This window comes from Camelus dromedarius, chromosome 25 (assembly GCF_036321535.1).
Source record: "Camelus dromedarius isolate mCamDro1 chromosome 25, mCamDro1.pat, whole genome shotgun sequence".
Classification (NCBI taxonomy): Eukaryota; Metazoa; Chordata; class Mammalia; order Artiodactyla; family Camelidae; genus Camelus; species Camelus dromedarius.
Genome location: NC_087460.1, coordinates 5,891,121 through 5,900,570, shown reverse-complemented (window position 1 = coordinate 5,900,570; position 9,450 = coordinate 5,891,121). Strand labels below are relative to the sequence as shown.

The following is a 9,450-nucleotide window of genomic DNA, read 5'->3' as shown; positions in this document are numbered from 1 at the left end:
AAATCAGCCTCTAGCCAGGTAGGTACAAGCAACACGCGGGCATTCGGAGGCAGGAAGGATTCCACCTCGGGAGAGAGAACCCTCTAGAAGTCACAGGGGCAGCAGCCTCTGAACGGAGTTGTAAGAAAGAGTGGGGACTTCGACACGTGGCCAAGACGCCAGACGTGAGGGACACCGCAAAGGATTTTGGCAAAGGCGCAAAGTCTAAAACTGAATGGCTCGGGTCAACGGAACGGGCTGCACAGTGTTTATCACACAAAATGCCACGAGAACGGAGGGATAATAGTAACCACCGTTACACCTCAAGGTACTAAACCGTAGTCCGGGCTAAAAGAACAAAGGTGTGGTTAAGAAAGCCAAAGTGACCATGACCCAATCGCTCCCCACCATCTTCCAGGTGCCTACGTTGGAGGCCCAGCGACTCGCGCCGGGCAGACGGCGAACCAGCGTCCCCCTCAGGCGGCAAGCGTTCCGCGGCAGCAGCAGGACGAAGCGACCCCGCGCGAGAACTACAGCTCCCGCCGCGCCCTGGGGGGCGGGCCCCGCCCCGCAGTTCCGCTTCCGCCTCCGCCCTCACGCGCCCCCGCCGTCCGACCTACCCGGGAGCGGGCCCGGCACGTGACCGCGCGTGACCTCTCGTGACCCCACGTGACGGGGGCGCGAGCCGAGAGGCCCGGGGGCGTGACGCTGGGACCCTCGTTAGTAGAAAAGCGATCCGACAAAGTGGAACTCAACTTCAAAATCTCCGTGGGGATTGGAGTTGATGCCCGGAGGGCGGATCCCGACGCCCACGTCCCTGGCCAATCAGCGCCTGGGATTCTCTGAGAGACGGAGAAGGGGAGAGGGGCGAGTGGCTCTGTGGTCACATGCCGCGGGGTCTGGTGGGAGGGACGGTCGCCCAGCGGCGCCCGGCGCTTCCTGTTTCCGGTTCCCGGAGTGGAGCTCAACGAGGCGCCTGGCGGGGACCCTGGCTCTGCCACGAGCTCTGGGACCGGGGTCTGCGGCCGGCCCCTCGCAGGCCCTGTCTCCCAGCCGCGGGTAGTTATTCAGTCGGGGATTCTGAGCTTTGGCTGCTCCCTTTGCCCGCGATACGTGAGTATGAGGGGCGTGGAGGAGGAGGGGGCTGGAGAACGCTCACCCCTCGTGTCTGTGACAGGGGCCGGCATCGCTAAGTACCCCTCGGCCCGAGTTCTAGCCCAAAATCCAGCTGAGGAGCCCGAGGGCAGAAAGGCGGAGGCGTGAGGTTGGGGAGTCACAGAGTCCCGGAGGGAGCGAGGGAGAAAGGCCCTCCGAGACCAGAGAGGGAATTCACGTGTTTGGAAGTCAGGAAAAGGAAGGTTCCTAAACCTGGAGTCCGTTCGAGGTGTTCCTGGATACCTGTGGAAGGGATTTTGGCCTGCATCTTGGAGGGAGGTTAAAAGTAGCATCGTGTGTAGAGGATATGGCCCTAAGCAGTTGGGAAGTCAGGAGTCTAGGCGGAACGAGAATGTCTGGAACGCTGGAGGAAATGTGAGGAATATGAGTGTATGAGATGAAGAGTAGCTAACCGAGATGTTTGTGTTCCTCTTTGCAGGAAGCTTCTGCCCTTGGGCCGTAGGCTTCTGCCTTGAGGCTTTAACAACACTGCGCGTTTCAGCTAGCTAAGGCTGCTCTTCTGAAAGTGTAGTCTGCTGGAGACGGGAGATAGGGCCGCCGCATCAGAAATGAGTCGGAGAGAAGAAAGTAGAAATACCATTGAAAAACGGAAAATGCTCATGGCTGGTTAAAGGGTGGGGGAAGTAAGTGATACAGAGGCCCAGTGATCTCGAGTGCTTCCCAGTTCCTGGCTTAGTCGTTGGTCATCCCATTGAAGGAGAATTTTTAGCATTAACCAAATAGATCTATCATTGTAGAACAGGAAAATTGAAAGGGACGTTTCAAAATCTTCTAAGTCCTGCCGCTTGTCTGCAAAGTATCTAGGACAGACTCTTGCGCCTTGAGAATCTTAATTGTAGCACATTAAAAAGGGACTACCCAGCCCTTGGATTTCATGCTCTTTGTAATACGTTTTTGCGCTCTTGTATTTATCAGAAGTTTTCCAGTAAATATCTTTGTGCTGTGAATCATTCAAGTTGCCCCCCTAACTTCAACATGTTTAATACTTGTATAACTTAAGGCAAGTTAGCTTAACCTCTGTGAAAATCGGTTTCCTCATTTGTAAAATGGGAGAAATTATATCTACTTTTCTAGGTTGTGAAGGTTAACGCGCATAATCTAGATAAGGCACAGAGAGCACATACCACCTAATCAAAGAGAAGCAGCTCAACCATAGCCAAACCTTAACCAGGAAAGACAGGAACAAATTTTTTCTCGTCCTAACTTTTTGAACCAATAAGAACCAGTAGTTCAACTTAATTAATGCTGACTGCAAGGTGTTTCATCCTTTCCCAGTTTTGTGAGATTCTTTGCTCTAATTTGGGAAAAGAAATCATCAACTGTTAGCAGATAAGGAACTAACTTTGAAGCCAAAGAACATAGCCTTCTGTGTGAGCATCCCTCTGGAAAACCGATCCTGGAAAAAAAAATCTTGAAAGGCTGAAATGTTGAAATTTCAAATTGGATCCTGACAGAATGTAAGGAAAACGGCATGCTAAATCAGTCTAATAAAAGGAATCTCTTATTTCATTTTTGAAACTCAGCTGGTCAAGTTATGTGTTGAGCAATGAGTTAATTAAAGGAAAAGTAGGAGTTTGAGGTCTGGGTTCTTTATTCCGCCTCCTAGTCAGTGAACTGTGTGAAGAGTCACTTCCCCTTCGTGCTTTGTCAAAAAAAAAAAAAAAAAAAAAAAAAAAAAGCAAGTCTTTGCTTACTCTAATCCCCAAAAAATTAATGTGAAAGAAGATGCACGTGTAGTGGCTAAGGGTAGACCGTGAACTGGGAGCTAAGACTATCTGCTTCACTCCGCTAGCTGTGTCTGTTTTCTTATCTGTAAAATAAGAAAAATAATTGTATTTACTGCATAGGGTTGTTGTTTAAGGCTTAATCAGTTAATGAATGTTAAGTGCATCAGACAGTCCCTGGCAAAAAGCAAGCACTCTGCTTTTTCCTGCTTATGCTTTGAATGTGTTTATGGGGGCTTCAGACTTTGTGGCTGGCCGTAATTATTCTAGGAAAACATCTTAGTAAACTACACTGAATTAATGTTTGGAGTACACCAAGTCAGAGAGACAACTTCCCAAGCACAGTAGAATGTGGGAAACAGAAAGTCAAATGTAACTTCATTTAGGAGAGTGGAGAAAATTTATTCAGGTACTTACTAGTACCCATTAAATTCTGCCTATTTCAAGTTTTATATTCTTAAAGTGCAATGGAGTCATTTGAAACAGTATGAAAACGAATTAGAGGACTCTGAAAGAGTATTTGAGCCAAAGTCGAGACTTGTAGTATGGAAGCATTTTACCATAAATGAGAAAAGTTTGGGAGAATTGAATCTTTGTATCAGGAAAATTGGTGATACTGTTAGGAAATTAACAAGTAGCAGTGGCCTGGATCATAGACACCAGAGTGAATTCTTTTGCAAGGGTAAATCAGTAGCCTGGGTGTAAAGATGAGATTAGAGAAAAGAAAATGAGTTTGGGAAACAGCCACACGTTTCCACTCCTAGAGCAGTACCAGTGGCAGGTGAGTTGATTTGCTAATTTTGTAAGGTGGCTTGATGATTCCCAAGAATGGTCAGCAATTTGGAATTGTAGGAAGACAGCTGTACTTACTGGAAATCTAGAAACTCTTGAGATTCATGACTTGTGGAGCCTGAGGTGAGTTTTGGAATATCTTCAAACCACTCATTTTGACCTAGTGAATTCTGTTCCTGTTGTTTAAATGATTGAATGATTTTTCAGAGATGAGACACTAGAGCAGATCGATGCTGAGATTCTGGCACTGTGGCTGTGTTTATCTCTGCTCATCATTCTTACGGTGAAGATGAACGCAGACTGTTGGATGCTCCTGAATATTAAAATGAGGGGTTAGAGCCCAGAGTATGCGAGTCTCTTTCTTTATTTTACATCTTTTTTTTTAATAACTTCCAACTAGTCCTTAGCAAGTGTTCATTTTAATTTGAGTATTATCTTAGGGAGAGTCACTGGCTTTAGCAGTATTTAGGAACTAGTATTAAACTTTAAATAATGAGACATCTCAATCCAACTTTTCACCAGACGGTAAAGAGGCAAGGATGTCTCCACCAGGCTGTCATAATTAATTCTTTTTTGTTCTTTCCTTTCTCTCTTCTCACCTTTGTAGTTTGTGCTGAAAGACTTGCCTATGAGTTAGGCTGAAAGTGATAAATATATGAATTTCCTAACATGGGTGCTCTTGACTCAGACATGTTATGAGGTTCTATTTGTTGCATATGCCAGAGAATCTTACTGTTTCTGCAGATTCAAAATGCTGTTCATTAGTGGCACCTTCGTATTCTCTAGGCCATTGACTGGTTCTTCTGACAGTTTCTAGGACAAAAAAGTTGTCTTTTTCCCAAGTCGAGATACTCTTCTTTTTTTTTTCTTTCGTGGGGGTACTGGAGATTGAACCCCGGATCTTGCACATACTAAGCATGTGCTCTACCACTGAGCTATACCGCCACCCCCAGAGATACTCCTGTTGTATGCACACCTTGCAGAAATCATCGACAATCTGTAGACAGTAACTCTTCACCAAGGCCCATGCTGTCCTCTTTGTTGAATGCACGTTGTGGCCCTGTCCTGAAAGGACACTGGGAGGACAGGAGGTGAGCAGTGGTGTCAGACAAGGGAGTCAGCTGGGGAGAAGCTTTTAAAATAAGTTTTAAGAAGAAAAAGAGGAACCCAGAGACTTAGGAAGTCAGTTTTGAATATTAAAGGATGGCAAAAAGAACATTGGTGACAGCTAAAATCTTGAACTAGAGATAAGAAAATAAAGCCCAACTTCATGATAATGAAGAAACCTGACTAGTGTAATGTAGGTGATGGATGGAAGATTAAAAGTTTTTTTAAATGCCATTCATTAATCGCATATTCATATGCTTTCTCTCTTTCCCTTCTCTTCTCATCTCCCCCCTCCCTGCCTTCCCCCAAAAGGATGCGCCCCTTCTGCCGCTCCTGGAGGACCGGACCGCTCCTGCTCCTGCTGCTGGCCGGGGCGGTGAGGGACTCCTGGCAGACGGAAGAAAAAACATGCGACCTGGTGGGAGAAAAGGGTAAAGAGTCAGAGAACGAACTGGCTCTGCTGAAGAGGCTGAAGCCGCTGTATAACAAAAGGTAAATGAGAAGAACCTTAAAGGCTTGAAAATGACTTTATTAAAGAATCTTTTTTTCCTCTCACTGATTTTATTTTAGTATTTCTACCAGATATGTAGGGGGTACATGTATCATAACCTGCCCTGAGAGATGGTTCTAACCTAAACTTCGGCAGCGTTGGTCTTCCTGGGCCGTGACATCTTGCTCTCCTTTAGGATACAGAGCAGGCGCTCGGCCCAGTGCTCAGTAGCCATGTGCAGGCATCTTATGCAAAAGAGTAGCCGTTTCCAAGACTGGGTCCAATGGGCCAGCTTATAGGAAATTAAAAAGCAGCATTTGATACGTCTATGCAGTAGGACCTTAGAAGTACCAGATGAACATACGGAGGCCTGTATGTGTCATCATAAGTGTCAGGAATCTTGGGTACGTGAATCTGGAGATCATCTTTAAGGAACTAAGGAGTGTCTCATGAACATAGACCCTTACTCACTGGGAAGTAGTAGCTAACACTTTAGCATAGTCTAGAGCAGTTACTCTGGAAATACCTAGAATACACGCCGTCTTGGGTGCTGTTTTAATCAGTCAGCAGCAGCATTTAGGGTGTGGTCAGGGTCTGTCAGGTCGTGGGGACCTCGTGGTGCAGCAGGTGTGATTCACCATTACATCTGCTGTGACATCAGGTAAATAAATTGAAGGCACCTTTTTGGTGGTGGTGGTTAAAAGGAGGCTGCTCTTCTTAAGGCTGACAGCCAGTAACTGCCCTCTTCTGTCTCCTCACTTCTCCTTGCAGCTTTGAGAGCACCGTGGGCCAGGGCTCAGACACGTACGTCTACATGTTCAGGGTGTGCCGAGAAGCTGGCAACCACAGCTCCGGGGCAGGCCTGGTGCAGATCAGCAAGAGTAGCGGGAAGGAGACAGTCGTGGGGAGACTCAACGAGACTCACATCTTCAATGGAAGTAAGACTCTCCCTGTTGATTAGTTATGGATCCCAGGTCAGTCCCTCTGACAGTCCTGTCTCAGCCCTGCCCGGTCCCTGCAGTGCATCAGATGGTGTGTGTGGTTCAGCACACCTGAGATACCTGCAAACCACAGGGTGCCTTGTTCCACAGTCCTGCAGCCAAGGCTCAGGACATTTATGTGTTTGTTTTAAAGTGAGATCAAGCTTTTTTAAAAACCAGTCAGTCTACAAAAATCTCCCCCCCCAACTTGAGTTAGGGTGGTATTTCTCAAGTCATAAATCTTATTGCTAGAAGGGACTATGTGAGCAACTGTGGTCTGTTTTCCTTCCTTAAGCAGACGAGTAAGTTATTTAGTGCAGATTGCTGCTCCTGTAAGTAACATAATTTTAAAAAATGTCAAAAAAAAAAAAAAAAGAAAAGAAAAAACCAAAAAAAAAAAAATGTCAAGAGTTTGGGGCTAGAGATCAGAAGACTGGAATTTTGACCCAGCTCATATTTATTTGTCCTGTGACTTTGAAATATCATTTCTCCTTTTTTACTTTGTTTTTTCATATGCAAAATTAGAAGCAAAATCCTTACCCTATTCACTCACATTATTACTGAATCAAATGATATTTTGTAAAAGAAATTTGAACACAGAAAATACTAAAGAAGGAGAGAACCCCCTTCCCCAAGTCTTAAAAATCATCCACTTTGAATTTATGTGTGGTTAATTTAAAATCTTAGACGTTCGCTTGCCACCCAGTAATGGTATGTCACCTCATCTTTTGATGTCAGCAGGTGTTCAGAAAATGCGAATCATGATTAGGGGATAGATCATAATTGTATTTGCACTATTGGTTGCCTACCTTTAATGTGGAAAATTATGATTGTTCTTGTATGAATATCTGATTCTCAGTTCTCTTAAAGAGGGAATGCAAAGCTGTTGTAAGGAAGCACGTTCTAACCGGTATTTCTGGTACATGGAGCTCATGCTGATAAGGGTTATTTTAATTAAAGCCAATTTCACTGAACTCAGGTCCACTCTACCGCAGTGCCCAGGTCTGCCTCTGCTTGTCCCCTGCCCCAAAGCTCCATTTTCCTTGTCCCTCCTCAGGTAATTGGATCATGCTGATCTATAAAGGGGGTGATGAATATGACAATCACTGTGGCAAGGAGCAGCGCCGGGCAGTGGTGATGATCTCCTGCAATCGACGCACCCTGGCGGTGAGGCACCCTGGGGCATAGGAGCCTAGAGGGGCCATGAAGGGACTGACCTCTCAGTGGGAGAGACTGTCTGGAGGGAACAGGATCATTGGGATGCATCAGAGAAAACTGGAGGTTCAGTTTTTCCCTGAGTCGTAGACACCCGTCTTCCATCATTCATGGAAAATAGGTTTTTGAAGCAGGAGAAAGCAGATGTTTTGGGGATTTTGGGGGGGGTTTGTTCTTTTTTTCAGACAGGCCTCAAAAAAAACACTTTACCACATAAACGTTGTGTTCTGTCCTCTCACCATCAGGACAATTTTAACCCTGTGTCTGAGGAGCGAGGCAAAGTCCAAGACTGTTTCTACCTCTTTGAGATGGATAGCAGCCTGGCCTGCTCCCCGGAGGTCTCCCACCTCAGCGTGGGCTCCGTCTTACTTGTCACGTGAGTCCTTTTCCTGTATCAGTCCAAGCCTTTTTTTTAACTCAACAATTATTTGGAGGTATATGGGTACAAAACATAATTGGAGGGGGAAGAACTTTGGGAAAATCCTCTTTAAACTCTGCGCACATTTTGAAAAGTGAGACTGTTTTGTCCCCAGTAAGTATTTGCGTTTGGAGGTGGGTTTTTTCCCTTCTGGGGAGCTGGACAGTTTTTCGTACTATCCCATTAGATTGTTAGAACTTTTGAAGAAATGGAGTTGTGTATCTACTAGTGACTATTCTCAGCCCTAAGCCAGAGTGACAATTTTATTTTTTTCTGAGCCTTTTGTGTTTCTCAGACTGACAGTACTAGTTGGTTTTCTAAGGAAGCTACCAGTCCCTTTTCATTAACATGACTACCTTTTTTTTCCCTCTTTCATTTTTATGGAACACGGCTAACAATGAATGTAGAGATTATCTTTACTGGGTTTCACTGTTTCTTGGTTTTGAAGTATAGACGTCTTTCTCCCTAACAGGTTTGCATCACTGGTCGCTGTTTATATCATTGGGGGGTTCCTGTACCAGCGACTGGTGGTGGGAGCCAAAGGAATGGAGCAGTTTCCTCACTTAGCCTTCTGGCAGGATCTTGGCAACCTGGTAGCAGTAAGTACCAGGGCAGCTGGCTAAGTCGTGGCCTGCATGCAGGGTTGAAGGACCAGCCATCCTGGTTTGCCCAGACTGAGAGGTTTCCTGAGACACAGGACTTTGGGTGCTAAAACCACAAAAGTCCCGGCAAACCGAGACAGTTGCCCTAGTGCAGAGTAGTAAGTAGCGTCGCACCTTAGTGTCTGGCCCTGCTGAGACCTGGCCGGAAGAGCCATGCTGTTTCAGGTTGAGAAGTCCGCTACAGCTGCCAGGGGCCTGGGCGGGGAGAGGCGGCGGCCTGATTAGAACTTTACTGCTGTCTCCTTGTGCAGTTTAGGCTAATCCTTGGGCTTTGGAGTTTTCTCTTCATTATCCCCAGAAAAAAACTAATTCTTGCCACATTCTTAGACCATTAATATCCTTTGTCTTACCCTAAAGTTGCTTATTCCAAATGATCACTTCCTTCCTTTCCTTTTTCCCTTCAGGACGGCTGTGACTTTGTGTGCCGATCTAAACCCCGAAACGTGCCTGCTGCGTACCGCGGTGTGGGGGATGACCAGCTGGGGGAGGAGTCAGAAGAAAGGGATGACCATTTATTACCGATGTGATCGCACTTTAAATGTCCAGCTTCTTCAGCCCCCAAACCAAAGCATACTCAGCCAGATTTCTAAAGCAGCCTCCACTCCGGTCCCTCATCTCCCCCTTAATACTGCTCTTGCTTTCCGGTTTGCTTTTGGTTTGCACCCACTTCTCAGTGGTAGAAACACCTTCCCTTTGCTTCCTGTTTTGCTGTCCCTCTTGAGGTGCAATTGTAGGACAGAGACGGTGCCACAGGCCGACGGCAGGAGAGGCTGTTGCACCCTCTCTCACTATCAGAAGGTACAGCAGGAGAGTTATGGGAACAAAAGGGTGTGGCAGGCTCCTTGACCCTTTCTTTTTTAAACACATTTTCACAAGTTTTTGAGACACTGGATTTCTTTTTGAAAAG

The 9,450-nt window shown here is 46.1% G+C and overlaps 1 protein-coding gene across 3 annotated transcripts; it reads left to right on the top strand.

Moving 5' to 3' along the window:
* The first annotated feature begins 633 nt into the window (after nucleotides 1–633).
* M6PR (mannose-6-phosphate receptor, cation dependent) lies at nucleotides 634–9,442 on the top strand. Of its 3 annotated transcripts, none has more exons than XM_010990799.2 (7): nucleotides 634–1,092; nucleotides 5,091–5,270; nucleotides 6,040–6,206; nucleotides 7,306–7,415; nucleotides 7,709–7,839; nucleotides 8,354–8,480; nucleotides 8,948–9,442. In XM_010990799.2, the coding sequence occupies exons 2-7, from the start codon at nucleotides 5,092–5,094 to the stop codon at nucleotides 9,068–9,070; spliced, it is 837 nt and encodes a 278-aa protein (XP_010989101.1). In that variant the 5' UTR covers nucleotides 634–1,092; nucleotide 5,091; the 3' UTR covers nucleotides 9,071–9,442. The 3 variants fall into 3 exon arrangements, with proteins under 3 accessions (XP_010989101.1, XP_064335092.1, XP_064335091.1); XM_064479022.1 differs by lacking the exon at nucleotides 8,354–8,480 and adding an exon at nucleotides 1,574–1,778 and having other exon boundaries at nucleotides 663–1,092; XM_064479021.1 differs by lacking the exon at nucleotides 8,354–8,480 and having other exon boundaries at nucleotides 665–1,092.
* Nucleotides 9,443–9,450: the final 8 nt, after the last annotated feature.

Excerpts from the sequence above, each read along its gene's own strand:
- M6PR (XM_064479022.1), top strand. The coding sequence starts at position 5,092 with ATGCGCCCCTTCTGCCGCTCCTGGAGGACCGGACCGCTCCTGCTCCTG. Across the intron at positions 7,416-7,708 it reads GCAATCGACGCACCCTGGCG|GACAATTTTAACCCTGTGTC; the intron begins GTGAGGCACCCT and ends TCTCACCATCAG. Across the intron at positions 7,840-8,947 it reads GGCTCCGTCTTACTTGTCAC|GACGGCTGTGACTTTGTGTG; the intron begins GTGAGTCCTTTT and ends TTTTCCCTTCAG.